The sequence below is a fragment of the Trichoderma evansii genome (genome assembly GCF_050947405.1).
Source record: "Trichoderma evansii strain SZMC 28006 chromosome Unknown GGI43scaffold_11, whole genome shotgun sequence".
Taxonomy (NCBI): Eukaryota; Fungi; Ascomycota; class Sordariomycetes; order Hypocreales; family Hypocreaceae; genus Trichoderma; species Trichoderma evansii.
Genome location: NW_028145195.1, coordinates 89,748 through 105,447, shown reverse-complemented (window position 1 = coordinate 105,447; position 15,700 = coordinate 89,748). Strand labels below are relative to the sequence as shown.

General features: G+C 47.0%; 7 protein-coding genes across 7 annotated transcripts; 5 read left to right on the top strand and 2 right to left on the bottom strand.

The window, feature by feature from the left end:
• Nucleotides 1–1,157: 1,157 nt before the first annotated feature.
• On the bottom strand, nucleotides 1,158–3,233 carry GGI43DRAFT_405868 (uncharacterized protein). The gene is made up of 2 exons (XM_083206090.1): nucleotides 3,097–3,233; nucleotides 1,158–3,030 (listed from the first exon to the last, which is right to left on the bottom strand). Exon 2 carries the CDS (start codon nucleotides 2,547–2,549, stop codon nucleotides 1,302–1,304), a length of 1,248 nt encoding a protein of 415 aa, XP_083060039.1. The 5' UTR covers nucleotides 2,550–3,030; nucleotides 3,097–3,233; the 3' UTR covers nucleotides 1,158–1,301.
• Nucleotides 3,234–3,688: 455 nt separating this feature from the next.
• Nucleotides 3,689–4,045, top strand: GGI43DRAFT_405865 (uncharacterized protein). Its single transcript, XM_083206089.1, has one exon. It carries the CDS (start codon nucleotides 3,764–3,766, stop codon nucleotides 3,944–3,946), a length of 183 nt encoding a protein of 60 aa, XP_083060038.1. The 5' UTR covers nucleotides 3,689–3,763; the 3' UTR covers nucleotides 3,947–4,045.
• A 604-nt stretch (nucleotides 4,046–4,649) lies between these two features.
• Nucleotides 4,650–7,056, top strand: GGI43DRAFT_405863 (uncharacterized protein). Its single transcript, XM_083206088.1, has 6 exons — nucleotides 4,650–4,955; nucleotides 5,018–5,307; nucleotides 5,414–5,804; nucleotides 5,866–5,993; nucleotides 6,057–6,099; nucleotides 6,164–7,056. The coding sequence occupies exons 1-6, from the start codon at nucleotides 4,747–4,749 to the stop codon at nucleotides 6,948–6,950; spliced, it is 1,848 nt and encodes a 615-aa protein (XP_083060037.1). The 5' UTR covers nucleotides 4,650–4,746; the 3' UTR covers nucleotides 6,951–7,056.
• An 8-nt stretch (nucleotides 7,057–7,064) lies between these two features.
• Nucleotides 7,065–10,032, bottom strand: GGI43DRAFT_53797 (beta-glucosidase). The gene is made up of 3 exons (XM_083209977.1): nucleotides 9,713–10,032; nucleotides 7,642–9,661; nucleotides 7,065–7,584 (listed from the first exon to the last, which is right to left on the bottom strand). The coding sequence occupies exons 1-3, from the start codon at nucleotides 9,804–9,806 to the stop codon at nucleotides 7,179–7,181; spliced, it is 2,520 nt and encodes an 839-aa protein (XP_083060036.1). The 5' UTR covers nucleotides 9,807–10,032; the 3' UTR covers nucleotides 7,065–7,178.
• A 268-nt stretch (nucleotides 10,033–10,300) lies between these two features.
• GGI43DRAFT_405861 (general substrate transporter) lies at nucleotides 10,301–12,422 on the top strand. The gene is made up of 4 exons (XM_083206087.1): nucleotides 10,301–10,663; nucleotides 10,718–10,897; nucleotides 10,957–12,042; nucleotides 12,114–12,422. Exons 1-4 carry the CDS (start codon nucleotides 10,450–10,452, stop codon nucleotides 12,269–12,271), a joined length of 1,638 nt encoding a protein of 545 aa, XP_083060035.1. The 5' UTR covers nucleotides 10,301–10,449; the 3' UTR covers nucleotides 12,272–12,422.
• A 669-nt stretch (nucleotides 12,423–13,091) lies between these two features.
• On the top strand, nucleotides 13,092–13,955 carry GGI43DRAFT_427646 (SDR family NAD(P)-dependent oxidoreductase; the record flags this gene model as incomplete). The annotated part of the gene is made up of 1 exon (XM_083208853.1): nucleotides 13,092–13,955. The coding sequence occupies one exon, from the start codon at nucleotides 13,092–13,094 to the stop codon at nucleotides 13,953–13,955; it is 864 nt and encodes a 287-aa protein (XP_083060034.1).
• Nucleotides 13,956–14,528: 573 nt separating this feature from the next.
• Nucleotides 14,529–15,680, top strand: GGI43DRAFT_427645 (uncharacterized protein; the record flags this gene model as incomplete). The annotated part of the gene is made up of 4 exons (XM_083208852.1): nucleotides 14,529–15,065; nucleotides 15,120–15,306; nucleotides 15,362–15,475; nucleotides 15,538–15,680. 4 exons carry the CDS (start codon nucleotides 14,529–14,531, stop codon nucleotides 15,678–15,680), a joined length of 981 nt encoding a protein of 326 aa, XP_083060033.1.
• Nucleotides 15,681–15,700: the final 20 nt, after the last annotated feature.

Here is a 15,700-nt window from a genome sequence, read left to right as displayed (position 1 = left end):
TCCACGCGCACAACGTACCTTGGTTGTCTTACATAAACATGCACGCAACTTGGGCGCCTCCTAGACTTCCCATGACCGCACCCTCACACGATAGTTTTCCAACATATGGCCGCGGTGGTTCGATACCTGGAACGTACGAGACTTTACCGAGCACAAAGAGCCTGGCCGCGTGGGCCTCAGGGATTCGAGGCCGCGGCCGCCATCCGAGGCCCAGTTCAGGGGACGGTGGGACCGCTCCGTGCTGGCAGGGGTCAGAAATGGGCGCCACTGATTAACTGGCAAAAGCGCCTGGGTAGGACTCACTGCCAGTTTTGTCTTGTCTTGTCCTTCTCAACATGCTAGAAGAGGACAGTCTGAAATGCACAGCATATTTAGTTTACAAGGCTTTCCCTATAAACCGGCATTCTCCCTCATACGTTTGTTGCTAGCGCATTGCGTTGACAACTCCCTGGTTTGAGTAGTGAACGATGAAGAGTCGTGCAGATGCAGTGGAAAGAACATAAGCAGGGGTGAGCAATGGCTTAATTCTCCGGCGGAGATACTTTGTAGGCGACGTCGAAATTGTCCTTGCATTTGCGCGCATTGAGTGGACAGTGCGCTGTATAAGTCTCTCAACAAGCTTCATAATATGGCTACTTATCAGTGCCGGAGCATCCCTTTCGGAAAAGTTTTCAAAATTCCCGAGAGCTAGCTCTACAAAGTAAACCGCACTCTAATTGGAACAAGGGGGCAATGACTTTTAGTCTCTAGAGGGAAAACCTTTAGCCAGAGAGCTCAGAAGAGGGAGAGAATGCGCTCCTGTTTCATAGCCCTGGCTAGGAGCATGCCAGGGTCGGTTATCTCCATATCCAGTATACCGGGGCGTGCTCCTCGTGGTCTAGCCGGGCCGTAGTCACAGCGCCAGACTGTGGGGGAACTTATAGAAGAAAATACTAGTTTCAACGGCTTTCCTATTCGTGTCAACCAGAGTAGCTATTAGCTATAGTAGTCGTAGTAATGGCAGAAAAAAGTAAACACTACGAAACGACTGGGTGAAATCTCAAACTCTAGATCGTTACGAGAGTTTCGCCAGCTATGCAAGTTGTTACAATCATCACAGAGGAAGAGAATTTTGCTCAGTTTTGAGAACCGTTGGATTTATGGACGTTTATACCATATTGGTTTTTATTTTTATTTTTATTAATGTTTTTGGTCATCTCTCAAAAAAACTACTTTACAAAGAATAATAAGCTGTTATACACATTTTCCACAACCGCAGAGAGCAAGGTGGTGAGTCCATGTAGGCACTGTCTTTTTCCATCTTAGGTGTGACCAACGAGGCCGGCAACGGGAGCGTTGTCGGGGTTGATGTTGGTGTTGGCGAAACCAAGAAGGGAGTTCCAAGTGTTGGCAGTATCAGCATTCCTGGTGCCAAGAGCAGAGATCTTAGCCTGGGCATCTGCAGCAGCGGCCTTGGCGGCGGCGTTGGCTCCACAGACGTTGGTAAGCTGGTCGTGGATTCGGTTGGTGATGATGTTGGGGTTGAGAGCCTCCTCCTGACCCTTGTTGACAAGGGGGTCGATGGCCTGGAAGGTGAACTCGGTGTCCTTGCGTCCATCGAGACCAGCCTCAAACTTCATAGTGGGAACGCAGAGACCGAAATCAAGACCGGCAATGGTGGACTTGACAAATCCGTCAAAGTTACCGGTGACAGCGTTCTTGACGGCACCAGCACCGTTGGAGGGAGATGAGCACGCCAGAGTGCTGCCGCCGCCGGTACAAGTACCAGCTGAAGCATTGTTGGTGCCAGAAGAAGCAGCATTTCCAGAGGAAGCAGCAGCGCTGGTAGCAGCAGCAACATTGGAAGCTGCGGCAGTCTGTTGAACAAGAGCAGTCTTGGTGATGGTGATCATGGTAGTGGGGATGCCGCATCCTTCAGACTGAGCTGCGGTAACAGCCAGAGCAGTAGTCTTTGCCGCGGCAACGTTGCCAGCCTGTGAGCTTGCAGCTGCGGCGGATCCTCCTGAGGCTGATCCTCCTGAGGCTTGCTGTTTAGAGCCATCCGAGTTAACGATGGTGAAGTTGGAGAATCCCTGCTTGATCATAACCTGAGCCACACTGAGGCCATCAGCCGGGAATGGCGTAATCTTGGAGGCGTTGGCGTTCTTGTTTTCAAGATCTGAGCCAGTAACCGCAGGGTCGATCAGAGGAACGACACCACGGAGCTGGGCAGACTTTGGCAGAGTAGGGTCGCCGCAGATGGAAGGGACGCTGACAACAAAGGGGTTGAAGTTTTGCTCAGCAGCAACCAGTCCACGAGCAGCCGCAACAGCAGCATCGCTGGTACCAAGCTCGGTCAGGATAAGATCGGCCTGGGTGAGCTTTCCACAGGGGTTGGCGGCAGCAAGAAGGAACTGGATCGAGGTTCCAGCCAAAGTAGCAGCCTGTCCAGACTGTCCCAAGTTTGTCAATGCGCCAATGGCAGCAATAGCGCCATTGCCCTGTTCTTGACCGAAACGGGCTTCGGCTGCAACAGCGAGGAGAAGAGAAGCTGCGACTGAGGACTTCATTTTCACTTGTCTGAAATTTTATCAGTTATGGTGTTTTAAATGAGAGTATATAAAAGCAAAAAAAAAGTGTAAAAAGAAGGATGATGAAGAATTAAAAAAACGGAGGCAATCGCACAGCGATGCTCTGAAGAGATGATGAAAAGAAAGGAAGGGTTGAAAGTAGAAGAGAGTGATGATGAACCAGAAACAAGAGAAGAAGCAGAGGAAGAAACGACTTGTATATATATGAATTTCTCTGTATACTAGATACTATCGTAGACCCTGGCTTCAACGGTTGTCAACCGTTTCTTTGCATTGGCACAACCGCACCAGTGTCTCGCAGTCCGCGCGGCAAACGGGGGAGCCGCAATCTGCCCCGCTGTTTCAGGCACATCTAGAATTTGGGTCCAGCGTAATAAACATGTTCTATCGGTATCCGGAAACCGTTTGCTAACCGAGGACTAGCTGGTGGTGCCTGGCAATGTTAAAGTAGAACCATGTACTTTGTATATCAGAAAAATCTCATCACATGTGCCGAGTTCGTGAACTGGCCTTGAGAAATACATACTAAACTTGACGACAGGGGTGTCCGCCATGTTAAAGTCTCTGCGCACTGACTGCGGCCTTGCGCCCCTGCATCTGATAGTAATTAACTAAATCAACCGTATTTCAGAAGTTCTTACAGAAATGCGCATGTTTCTTCCTTTAATTCTGACTCTGTTGGCGCCCATTGCAACTGAAAGCGGCTCCAATATCCATGTCATGCGCACCAATAGAATCACTTGTCTGAGCGCAACTGATGATTGGCCAACACCTAGATAAGATGACCATGAAACCAAAATCGTACCAGCCGATATGGTGTTTATCTACGTGAGCCTCGGAGGTAAATTTTGGGACGATTCAAACAATTCTGAAACCAAAACTCTCCCATGTCCCGTGACGGAGGGCAAAAAGGGAGCAGAAGTTTGACACTTATAAAGCTTACAGGATAAAGAAATAATCCCAGTAATCCGGATAGCAGCGAGCAATATAGGCTAAATGCGCGCGGGAAGTGGATAGCCAGATCCGCCTTTTATCCGAGACATGACCTGAGCGTTATACGGGCGATGAAGGAAGACGGAATGGTAGATGCAAAATGGGTGGGAAAAAAGAAAGGGGCGGTGGAAATAGATTATTCCTTTTTGCTATGTGGAAATGACTTGATTGCCAATTTCTTTTGAAATTTGTGGCAATAAATGATAATTATTGAGTGTTATGCTGTTGGCAACTTTTCCCTCCTGTGCATCATTGTTATTTTTTCTTTCATTGCCACTCTTCTGGCTAGTAATATTATTGCCATAATGCTGCTAGCTTTCCTGTGGGACGTGATTCATGTCTTAAATGCTGACATAAAACCAAGTATCCAGAGATCTTGGTAAGCCGGGAATGGGGAGCTAGATGTCGAAAGTAGCACAACAACGTGCCCGTAGCTAAAGGAGAGAAAAGATGAAGAACTTAAGGCAATAATGAAGAATAAAATGCATTTTACAGAGAATTGTAATAAGATTCCATCGCTCGTTGAATTTATGTGAGCTTTTAGGCTATTTTTTCCATGCCGCCAAAGTTTGGTACCATAATGTTTATCAGGTTCCAACCAAAGACACAAAAATGAATACTTATAGTACCACCACTCAAATACCTATGATTATGTACTGGAGCACTTCTATTGACCCAAATCTATGCTTCTAATCCTTAGCATAACCTTTTATGCTGAATCCTGCTGCAGCTTGGTCCTTCTCATTGGTTCGGTATTAGTTCCGCACTCCTTACCCTGTACTGTCGTCTTTGCAAACAAATTTTTGAATGTAGCTTCTCATTCCACCCTCTTCATTTTTACTCCTTGTGTCATATCTCTTCTGAGCTTTAACCTATCCACTTTGTCACAACTTCAATGCCATCCTGTGAAAGAGATAGAGCCAAAGCCGCTGTCAATCTCTGCCTCCTCTTCTGGAGCATCTCCAGCCACTAGCACAAGATGAAGTAATCTGGGGTAGCACAGCTAGATTACCCTGTTTAGGACTAGCCACCTGTATAAAAAGGTTACATTTTCTTCCATGTGGGGGTAAACAATTACCACCAACCGTCGTATTTTACGAATCAACTAGCAAGCGTACAAAGTCTATCGTTCTGCTTCCGCTATCAACTGCAGGCCAGGTAGCGTGTACCCGCCAATTTGTGGATGATCAATATGGAGCCGACAGACGAGAATTCTATTAATAGTAAGAAGCGAAAGCGCTCTACGCATCTGCCTTCACACACGAGGATCCTGGCCGCCTGCGATGCATGCCGGGTTAGCAAGACGCGGTGCGATTCTGGCCGTCCAACGTGCGCAAAGTGCGCGGAACGTGGTGTGCCCTGCCACTACCCAGACAAGGATCCCTTTTCAATGTAAGACATAGGTAAACCTCTAAAGGAAGATGCCTATGAGACACTAATTATGCTGTCTCTAGATTCGAGACATGGGGCAAGAAAATCTTGACAGCGGTTGAAGAGCAGGGACGCCTCCTGTCAAGTTTAACAGAGGGCGGTAGGAATGGCCTCCCACCACGCTCGGACCAGCTGTTGCGCCTATTGGACATGGACGGAGACAGCCTCGAGACGCTGTCGCGAAAAGACACTCCATGGACACCAATCACTGGCTCAGACATGATCCTCAACTGGTCTGTATTTCCACAAGAGAAGCCGGTTGGCACGTTTCCCTCTTCGGAGTATGCGGAAAAGGCGAAGCCGTCTAATCTTGGTAGGTTCAAATTTCTTTGCATTGAAAACCCTGTTTTATAAAAGAAACAAGGATAATGAACAGAAGACGTGCCAAGTATACTAACTCAAAACTTACACGTGAAAAGAGGTGTCCAATCCGTCACCAGAACGCATGTTTGAACTGCGAGACATCTACATGACCAAGATCCAAGGCAAAAACCCAATTGTCGATGCTGATCAGCTAGATGCTCACATCAAATATGTGTTGGAAAACGGCTTTGGCTGGTCTGCCACTTCGTGCCTCGTACTATTAGTGTTTGCGCTGGCATCAGTCTGGGGCAATTATCCTGATGATGAGCGACGAACGATAGAATCCGACGAGGAACTGAACCTTTATCCAAGACAACGTGTCACAATGGCTGTGCCCGACCATCGCATGAGAGAGTCCCTCATGTACATCACAATGGCGCAGAAACGAATGTCGACGGCGTATTTGGACGATTCGCTGCTCGGCGTGGTATGCTTTTGTCTCTTTGGGTACGTATTATTCCTATTACCGGGCACCCAGGAGTGGCTCTTTGCTGATGGTTGATGCCAGGATGTGGTATCAGTACAACATGGAGCCTATCCCTGGGTGGAAAATGTTTCGAACGGCGTCTATGATGTGGGAAGCGTACAATCTAAAGCACTCCGACGGCAAGACTCAGCGACCAAAGCAGGAAGAGAGTATGTTATGCGGCACACCTATTCATTACATGATGGATTACTGACGAGTCCCAAATTAATCAGGTCTTGAACAACGCTTATACTGGACGTGTCTAAAGTCTGAATGGTACGACCCTATGACCCCATGAAAGTGAATTCAGGCCAGTTTAATGCTCACGATATTTTATCAGCGAGGTGCGGCACGAACTCAACGGCCTTCCTACTTGCACGTTACAAGAATCATCATTTCCTTACTCGCTCCCTACTTTCCCAACGATTGAAAGCTTCAGTCCTATGGATCCACACCAAGAGACATCCATCATCCAGTCCACCACAAGGTCTTATTACTACTATCTTGCCGAGATATCTCTGCGCCGCCTTCTAAATCGCACCCGCAGCGCTGCCGCCATATTATCGCCAAACGTCGACTCACTTACGGCCTCTCAGCTCGCCGACACACTCCAGAAGCTTGAGGGCCAGCTACAGCAGTGGCTGGACTGTCTGCCTTCAGCGCTCCAGTTTAACATACCACCCGACTCACGGCCGCCTCCAGACGAGCCAGAGCTGGTCAAACTGATGCGTGAGCGGTACGCAGAGGTTCGAGAACTTCTCTGCCGCGCTTACCTATACATGTGTCTCCACGGCGGCATGCGGCTTACCCGATCTCAGGCCGAAACCTTTGGCGCGCACGCGTCATTAGGGTTAAGGTTGAGTATTTACAGAATTCAGACAGAGAATGCCTTCTTCCGCCATCCCGGATCCTGGGGAGCTTGCCGCGTGCGGTTCAACCATGCTCTGTGTCTTATTGCAGCTTATCGAGGCAAACAAGCTGGCATTGAGTCTGCAGCGCATGTTGTCGTGCCACCGTTGTGGCGAGAGTGTGTGGGCCTTGTTCAAGAGAGGTTGCATATATGGAGCGATCAAGGAGGGGGTATTAGGGAGCTTGGAACGGTATTGGATTGGCTGATGGAACAGTAAGGCATTGTATGTATATGGGAATGGAGTACGATTGCAGCAAAAGTGGGAATTTTGCAAACACTGTTGGCTCAAAAATACGAAATCAGGAGCACCCACACTTCAAATTAATGTATGTAATAAAATATTCTATTATAAGAACCTATATTCTATCAATGTAACCCTAAATATCTATCCGGCATTTATGCCCTGCATGCTACACATTATTGTTTTTATAGTCTATTAGTATGCCTACAAACCAAGCCAAAATCGAGTCTCGGGCACAGTCAACCTGCCCTTGCCCAAAATCTCTTGGCTCGACGTTCCGATTAAGACGTCGTAGGTTCCCTTCTCGCTCTTCCACATGCTCTCAATCTCGTCCCAGAAGCTGGTGGCATACTGGTCTATGGAAATCTGCACTTCCTTCTCTTCGCCTGCTTCTAGGAGCACCTTTTCAAATCCGTGCAACTCTTTCGTTGGTCGATGTGTTGGAGAGTTGGGAGCTGAAATATATAGCTGGAGGACTTGTGCGCCGACAACCTTGCCAGTATTTTTGATCTTTACTACCGCTACACTGGGATGACCGGGTCGGAATACCTCGGGAACTGTCTTGACTACAGAATCCGAAAGCTCAAAAGTCGTATAAGAGAGTCCATGTCTGCAGCAGAGATATCAGTTAGTGATAGAACTTGTAAAAACAGCCTTGGAATCTTACCCGAATGGAAACAAGACCTCTCTCTCAGTCTTCTCGTAAAACTTGTAGCCAACAAAAACATCCTCTCCATACAAAACCCGACCACCGACACTGGCATAGTTGAGATATGCTGGATTGTGCTTCACATCGATTGGCCATGAGAGAGGCAGCTTCCCAGAAGGACTAACTGAGCCAAAGATGACATCAGATATTCCATGGCCAGTCTCGTTGCCACCATACCATGCTTGAATGATGGCTCTTGCTTTGTGTGCCCAGGACATGGTGACTGGAGTTCCCGACTGGTTGACGACAACTGCGTTTGGTGTAGCGTCGAGAACTTGAGAAATCATATCGTCGACGCCAGGTGGCAAGTCCATGTGTGGACGATCAAATCCTTCAGACTCCCACTCGCCACTCAGTCCCGTGCAGATGATGGTATAATCTGCCTCTGATGCTGCCTGGACGGCCCGCGCAATCATCTCCTGAGGACTTCCCCTCAGACAAGCACCAAGATGAACGGCTCCACCTCCAAAGTTGACCATGCCTGTGGTTTCCATCTTGGTGGTGTTGGCATTTCCAAACTCAAGCCGCAGCTTATATGTTTTGCCGCCTACTAGCTCCTTGGATCCAATCTTCTCCGTGGTTCCCTTGCCAAAAAAGGCTGTTCCTCGGGTCTGGTGAGTGGTGTTTTCAATGAGAAGTTCGTCGTCGATATATAAATCTGCAGTGCCGAAGACGCTGAGACCAAAGTCCCATGTGCCGGTTGCGGTTGGAATGAAGTCTCCGAGTAAAGTTCCCCAGAACATGCCTCTGTTCAGTGTTGGAATGGCGTTGTAATCCATGAGCTGGAAAGAGGTCGAAGAAACGTTCTCTGTGCCGAGAAGCTGTCTATCGACGAGAGTAATAGGATCGTTGTAGAATTTGATTACCGCGTTGTGTATCATTGCTTCGATGACAGGAAGCATTTGGTGTGCGTATGCGCCCACTTCATGAGTGATGGAGGCGTTTGGCATAGCTTCTGCAACAGCGTCATATAGGGATACCGAATAATAGGGTAATAATGAAGCGCTGCCACCTCCAGAGATGGCTGGTAATCGTACGTGGGAACCAATGAGGGCTATCTTGCCCGCTGTTTTGGGTAGAGGTAATAGAGAATTGTCATTCTTGAGAAGCACGATACTGCTGCTGCAAACCTGGCGGTTCAAGGCGCGGTCCTCTGCAAAGTCGCGCCCTCTCTCCACCTCTGAGACTTTGAGCTCCCCGGCTTTTTGGGCGAATTTTAGCACCCTTCTAGCTCTGTCGTCGATGGTAGACATTTTGAGTAGACGTGCCTGTAGAGCTGATTCGATATATTTACCGCGATATCTTGAGACACCGGGCATCTCAAGATCAAGACCAGCCTTGATAGCGTCGATGGTCGTATAGGTTCCATACCAGTCGCTAACGATGAGCGGATCCCATTTCCACTCTGATCGAATGATTCCCTGAAGCAGCTCTTCACTATCGGCGACGTGACCGCCGTTTACCTTGTTGTAGGAAGTCATCATGGCGCCTGGTTTGGCATCTCGGGCCACAATTTGAAAGGGCCGCAGATATACCTCTCGGAAGGCCCGTTGGGTAATGAGACAGTCCACTGCTCGTCTCTCATGTTCTTGGTCGTTGCCTACAAAGTGCTTCACGCAAGATGTGACTCCTGTACTCTCGCAACCAAGAATCATAGACGCAGCAAGAATACCAGAAAGGTAAGGGTCTTCCGAAAAAGACTCAAAGCCACGACCACCCAGCGGTGATCTGGGCGTGTTAATGGTAGGGCCTAGCCAGCAATGTGCGCCTTTGGCGATGCATTCATCTCCCAAGAGCTTTCCAGCCCTCTTCAGCAGCGGCTTGTCCCAAGTGGCTGCTAGTGCTGTTCCGCATGGTAAGCAGGCAGCAGGCACTCCAGCAAAGAACTTTGTGCCGCGGATGCCATTTGGGCCATCAGTAAAGCGTATGGATGGCACGTTATGCTTTGGGATGGGATATGTGTGCCAGAAGTCAATGCCTACTCCCAAATTAGTAATAGGATTCGCTAGGTTGAGACTTTGGGACTTACCTGAAAGAAGCGCGATTTTCTCATTTTGTGTTAGCTGAGACAAGACAGTCTCTACGTCGAAGTTCATTTTCGCCTCTGGTTGCCACTCGCCCATGGTGAGATTATTAAATTGTGTACCTTGTCTATGTACCGTGAAAAACGACAGTACACGAGCCGGAGAGAAAAAGACAAATAAAGAAGAGAGAAAAATACGGTTGTTATAACTCTTATTACTCTCGGGACATTTTGGGTATCCAGTTTAATAGAACATTTAAACTGGGAACCGCGGACGCTCCCCATGGAGGGGCGGGCCATTTTGGCCCCAACTCAAACTAAGACAATGGAAATAACCATACGGAGAAAACTAATTTATGCTCATGTACGGAGAAATGCCAATCAAAAGCTTACCGACTTTAAGCTGATTGTGGGGTTGCGAGCTTAAAGTCTCGCCAGCGACTTCAAATAGCTTCGGGGAGTCTCCCCGATAGATACCCCAGACTTACTCCACGATTTTGAGGGGAAGAAAAGACTAGCGGGCTACCAAACCCTTGGCGCAACTCGCACCAGGCTAGCTCGTCTTGGCAAAGTCATGACTGGTGGATAGTTCGATATTTTGCCAGAAATTGGTCATGGGCTCACTTTCGTGGCGGTTGTCCAGAACCAGAGTCTCAGATAAAAGGGAGCATGAATTCTCGTGAAAATTTTCCTCGTCACCAACTCCATCAATCAACCTGTTCATTATAGCACGAGCAGGCACCATGGGTTTCCTCAAGCCTGATACCAAAGCCACGGGGGCTTCAGAGCCCATCGTGAGCATCATTGCCAATGAGGACAAGGTAGGATGGTACAGGAAGCCAAACCTGAGATATCTCTACTTCATCCTCTTTCCAGCATGTATGGGAATCGAACTCACGTCTGGCTTCGATTCCCAGATGATCAATGCTCTCCAAATTGTCCCTTCATGGGTATCTTGTACGAGCCTCTTCTCCCTGCATTCGTTGAGCTAGCACGCTGACCGACATGAAGACTTTGATAACCCACAAGGATCCCTCAAGGGTATCATTGCAGCAGCTTATTCTCTTGGAGCAATTCTGTCTCTGCCTTTTATCCCAATGGTCAACGACAAATTTGGTAGACGATGGTCTATCGTGGGAGGCTCAGTTATCATGATCATTGGAGCACTGATTCAAGGATTTTCTCAGCACGGTAAGTTGGTTTTCGAGCGTAACTTGGCATATATATAGTCTAATAATCCTTGGAATTAGTTGCCATGTATATCGTTGCTCGAATCATCCTCGGCTTTGGAATTCCGACTTGTATCGTGTCCGGCTCATCTTTGATTGGTGAACTCAGCTACCCGAAAGAGCGAGCGATTCTCACCTCCTTATTCAACGTTTCATACTTTATCGGCCAAATTGTTGCAGCTGGTATTACTTTCGGCACGAACAGCATTCCCAGCAACTGGGGATGGCGTATACCTTCTTTACTGCAGATGTGCCCATCTGTTCTACAGATTGTGTTCGTCTTCCTTTTGCCCGAAAGCCCTCGCTGGCTTGTTACAAAGGGACGTAGGGAAGAAGCCAATGATATTCTTGTCAAGTATCACGCTGAAGGTGACCGAAACTCTGAATTTGTCCAAGCAGAGATGGCACAGATTGAAGCCACAATTGAGCTTGAGGTGCAATCATCCAAGAAGAGTTGGCTCGCCCTCGTCGAGACAGCAGGCATGAGGCGACGAACGTTGATCTCATCGTTCCTCGGCTTGTTTACCCAGTGGTCTGGCAATACTCTCATCTCGTATTATCTGGGTGATCTTCTTGCAATGATTGGGCACACAGACTCTGTCTTTAAGCAGAAGATCAACGTCGCCATAGCCTGCTGGTCATTGTTCGCAGGTGTCACTGTGTCTCTGCTCGTCAACCGTTTCAATCGTCGAACCATGTACCTTACATGCACAATCAGTTTGCTCGTGGTATATATCAGCTGGACTATCTCAATGCAGCAGAGTATCAAGGCCCTTGATCTTGGTATCAATAACAAAGCTGCGGGTGCAGCCACAATCTTCTTCATCTTTGCATACCAGCCTTGTTATAACATCGGATACAACGCACTCACATACACATACATGGTTGAATTGTGGCCATATGTCGAGCGGTCTCGTGGAATCTCGTTATTCCAGCTGTTTGGGCGACTCGCTTCATTTTTCGCCACTTTTGTGAATCCAATTGGCTTGCAAAATATTAGCTGGAGGTGGTTGATTGTCTATTGCTGCTGGTTGGCATTTGAGATTGTTTTCGTCTGGTTCCTGTTCCCTGAGACAGCTGGCCGCACCTTGGAAGAACTGACATTTTGTAAGTCTAATCCGCAGTTTCCATCCACACCCTTTGTTTTTGTCTTCTCTTACTAATGGTTTCCTTTGCAGTGTTCGAAGATAAAACCTTGGCGGACCAGGCAGTCATGGCGGTCGAGAAAGCCGTGCACCATGAGGATATGGATGGTGCAAAAGCCATCGAACTTGGGGAGGTGCAGCAAGTTGAAAAGACTGCAAGCAATGTGGCTGCACACAGTGTCAACGTATAGGGAGAAGAATAACGTGTATTGCAGTTGAAGTTGAGCGGGACAATGTCCATACTGATTTGCATTCAGAGTTTGTAATAATTAATTTAATAAAACGACACTTCATGAAGTTATAACTAAGCTATTAATAAGCCATTAATTAATTTTCAATGCACACAATGCGCCCAAGATAGGATTGAAGCTTCTTTGAAACCTAATTGCAATCCTATATCCGTCGGAATTACGGGCTTTTAGTCATCTCTTCGGTCAGACCAGCCTGGTAGCTCCACAACGGCAAGCCTTCAGGCCATTCTTGTCACATTCACTTCTACGCTATAGCCGGCCACTCGAAAAAACTTCATGTTGCAACTAGCAGCTAAATTATAGTTCCAGAACGCTATAGCCCTCCTCTGCTTAACTTTGAACACCCTTTTTATATAGGTCGCGCACAGTGATATGTCTTCAGCTTTATGATTGTGAATCCGTGCCACAACCTTATCTCGGCCAATCCTTTCTGGACTCGCGAAAAGTTTCTATGAGCCTGTCTCTCTTATTAATGCATCTTGCGTCCTGTGTAAACGTGCCTCTTTTAATATTGTCACGAGATGAATGTAGTATAGAGAGGAATTACAAGATGCCAAGAAAGTTGAAATTACGAGAAGCGTGGAAATAGAATATTTATAATCGCTCAAGGGGCAGCATCGCTGCGATGGGAGTATATATAGCCCGTAATCCATCAATAAAGGAGATTCAGCATATGGTAGTTTATCACTGAATCATAAAGCATCATTGTATCAATCTTTCTTCACTTCTTTCTTCACTTCTGGCGCATCCGCAGATAAAAATGGAACTTCACCTGACTCCCTACGCTGGACTTACAGCCGCCCTTGAGCGTCTAAATTATGAAGGCAAGACCATCCTAATCACAGGAGGCGGCCATGGCATGGGCATCGACATGTGCCGATCATTTGCTGCCAGAAAGTCTTCTCACATCATTATTGTGGGTCGTAACGAGACTCGGATCAAGGCCAGCGCTGAGAAGCTCACTGCAGAGTTTCCTGCGACTCGCTTCACGGCCATCGCCGCAGACATCTCATCTAAAAATGATGTCAAAATGCTCTTTGAGAGCCTTCTTGACTCCCCTGACGTTCTCGTCAACAACGCTGGATACATGCCAGTTCCCGAAAAGTTCCAAGATGCTGATATTGATGAGTGGTGGTCTGGCTATACAATCAATGTCTTTGGTACGGCTCTTGTGACTCAGACCTACCTCAAACACCGGGAGACAAAAGCCTCCAAAACCGGCCCTGGAGTCATTATTACTCTGAATACCATCGCCGCTTACTCGTTTGATATGCCTTCTCTCAGCGCCTACGGCTCAAGTAAGGCTGCTCTTGCTCGTTGGCTAGAAATTGTTTCCCACGACGTTCCGCAGGAAGTTGCTCGATTCATCTCTGTTCATCCTGGCGCTGTGGCCACTGATATGGGTCATAAAGCTGGTATAATAGATACGCTGGCTGTCACCGAGGCTGCTCTGACCGGCGATTTTACAGCCTGGTTGGCTTCTGATGAGGCCAGCTTCTTAGCTGGACGATTTGTCTGGGTCAACTGGGATTATGAACAGCTTATCAGCCGAAAGCAAGAAATCCTGGAGAATAATCTATTTCGAGCCGCACTTACTGGTGTCGATTCCAGTCCTTTCGTGTAAATAGTCTGTCTCCTGACGAGATGTGTCGTTGAGGTCATATATAGAGTTGTGTAGACTTTTGTTAATACTAGACTTTCTTTGGAACCTTTTTTTGTTGTGTTAACTACTTTATTGGCTAGCTCTTTCACTATAAAAATGTATATCAGCAGCTTAAATACATTATATGTTCTTAATTTGTGTCATGTTCTTAATATCCAGGGCAATTGCTCTTATTAATTTAGATGCAAACAACTATCGATTTTACTTCAAAACATACATGCATCACGCGTATATAATACTGCTGCTGTAAAGAAATTGATTGTCGCCAAATGCGTGCCAACCGGACTTTATTCATGTGATACTTAACACCGGGGGCGTTTTCGGCGTTAGGGCCCGTTATTTCTTTTGGTTGACATACCTCGCACTATCGCCGTATTTAGTGACGTGATGCTATATTATGCTATAATGACTATGAAATGTAGATAGAAAAGATATTTTCATATAAAATAATGGTTATTTTATTTTTTTGTTCTTTTTTTATAAATATATTTTCCAATATAGTATCATACAGTGAAACTATCTTTGCAAAGCAGTATGCGTGAATACGACACAAACACCACAGGCGATGATCTCCTAAAGGATCTTTCTGGAGAGATTAAGGACAAAGTTATACTTACAACTGGTGTCTCTCCTGGTACCTTGGGAGGCTTTTTTGTTGAGACAATTGCCAAAGCTCAACCCTCAACATTGATTCTTGCTGGTCGCAGCGAAGAGAGGACACGGAAAACCGCCAGTGTAATCCAAGCAGCTTATCCTAATATCAAGGTCTATACACTTCACCTCAATCTTAGCTCTTTAGCTGCTGTTAGAGAAGCCGCCGCCACCGTTTACTCTTGGCAACACACCCCTGTCATTGATGTTATTGTAAACAATGCTGGGTTAATGGCGACCGATTTCTCTCTAACAGTCGATGGATACGAGACCCAGCTTGCAAGCAACCATTTAGGTCATTTTTTATTTACGAATCTTGTTATGCAAAAGCTCTTGGCCTCGAAATCTCCCCGCGTCGTCAACGTCTCTAGCGATGGTCATCGTCTTAGTCCCATCCGATGGGCTGACCATAACTTTAGTGTTTGTGTGTGCTCGTACTGTTATTAGAGCAACGGCTGACCCGCTTGACTCTAGAATGGCGAAACATACAACAGATGGCGCGCCTACGGTCAATCTAAAACAGCAAACATGTTGATGGCGATTTCTTTGGCGGAGAAATTAGGACCTAAACACGGGTTAACAGCTTTCAGCCTTCACCCAGGTGTTATAAGCACGAGTTTGGGCGCGCATCTTGACTTTTCGGTCGAAATAGCTGAATTAGGTATGTCTCTCTTTGGCGACTAATAGCATTAACGGAATTTAATAATTTCTCGCAGCGGCCGTCGATAAGTCTTTGGGAAATGCTGAGGGATGGGCGGACTTCAAGTGGAAAACTCCGGAACGAGGAGTGGCGACCCATATCTATGCAGCGTTTGAACCTAGCCTTAAAGGTACATACTTTTTTTTATCTCAATCTATAAATATCCGGATAGTTGCTGACAGTGCTTATTAGAGCGAAACGGCGCGTACCTGGAAAATTCACATGTCGCAGATCCATATACAGATACTGTTAAGCCATGGGCCACAAGCAGTATAGAGGCTGATCGTCTTTGGAAATTAAGCGAAAAGCTTGTTGGTCAGGAATTTCAATACTAAATTTAGAGTTAAATATTTGG

What these genes read in the sequence shown, in the direction of transcription:
- GGI43DRAFT_405865 (XM_083206089.1), top strand. Translation starts at nt 3,764, where the DNA reads ATGATAATTATTGAGTGTTATGCTGTTGGCAACTTTTCCCTCCTGTGC.
- GGI43DRAFT_405868 (XM_083206090.1), bottom strand. Translation starts at nt 2,549, where the DNA reads ATGAAGTCCTCAGTCGCAGCTTCTCTTCTCCTCGCTGTTGCAGCCGAA.
- GGI43DRAFT_53797 (XM_083209977.1), bottom strand. Translation starts at nt 9,806, where the DNA reads ATGGGCGAGTGGCAACCAGAGGCGAAAATGAACTTCGACGTAGAGACT. An exon ending in GAAAATCGCGCTTCTTTCAG is followed by an intron (nt 9,662 to 9,712) that starts GTAAGTCCCAAA and finishes ATTTGGGAGTAG; the next exon opens with GCATTGACTTCTGGCACACA. An exon ending in GAGGTCTTGTTTCCATTCGG is followed by an intron (nt 7,585 to 7,641) that starts GTAAGATTCCAA and finishes TCTCTGCTGCAG; the next exon opens with ACATGGACTCTCTTATACGA.
- GGI43DRAFT_405863 (XM_083206088.1), top strand. Translation starts at nt 4,747, where the DNA reads ATGATCAATATGGAGCCGACAGACGAGAATTCTATTAATAGTAAGAAG. An exon ending in GACAAGGATCCCTTTTCAAT is followed by an intron (nt 4,956 to 5,017) that starts GTAAGACATAGG and finishes TGCTGTCTCTAG; the next exon opens with ATTCGAGACATGGGGCAAGA. An exon ending in GGCGAAGCCGTCTAATCTTG is followed by an intron (nt 5,308 to 5,413) that starts GTAGGTTCAAAT and finishes ACACGTGAAAAG; the next exon opens with AGGTGTCCAATCCGTCACCA.
- GGI43DRAFT_405861 (XM_083206087.1), top strand. Translation starts at nt 10,450, where the DNA reads ATGGGTTTCCTCAAGCCTGATACCAAAGCCACGGGGGCTTCAGAGCCC. An exon ending in TGTCCCTTCATGGGTATCTT is followed by an intron (nt 10,664 to 10,717) that starts GTACGAGCCTCT and finishes ACCGACATGAAG; the next exon opens with ACTTTGATAACCCACAAGGA. An exon ending in TCAAGGATTTTCTCAGCACG is followed by an intron (nt 10,898 to 10,956) that starts GTAAGTTGGTTT and finishes CCTTGGAATTAG; the next exon opens with TTGCCATGTATATCGTTGCT.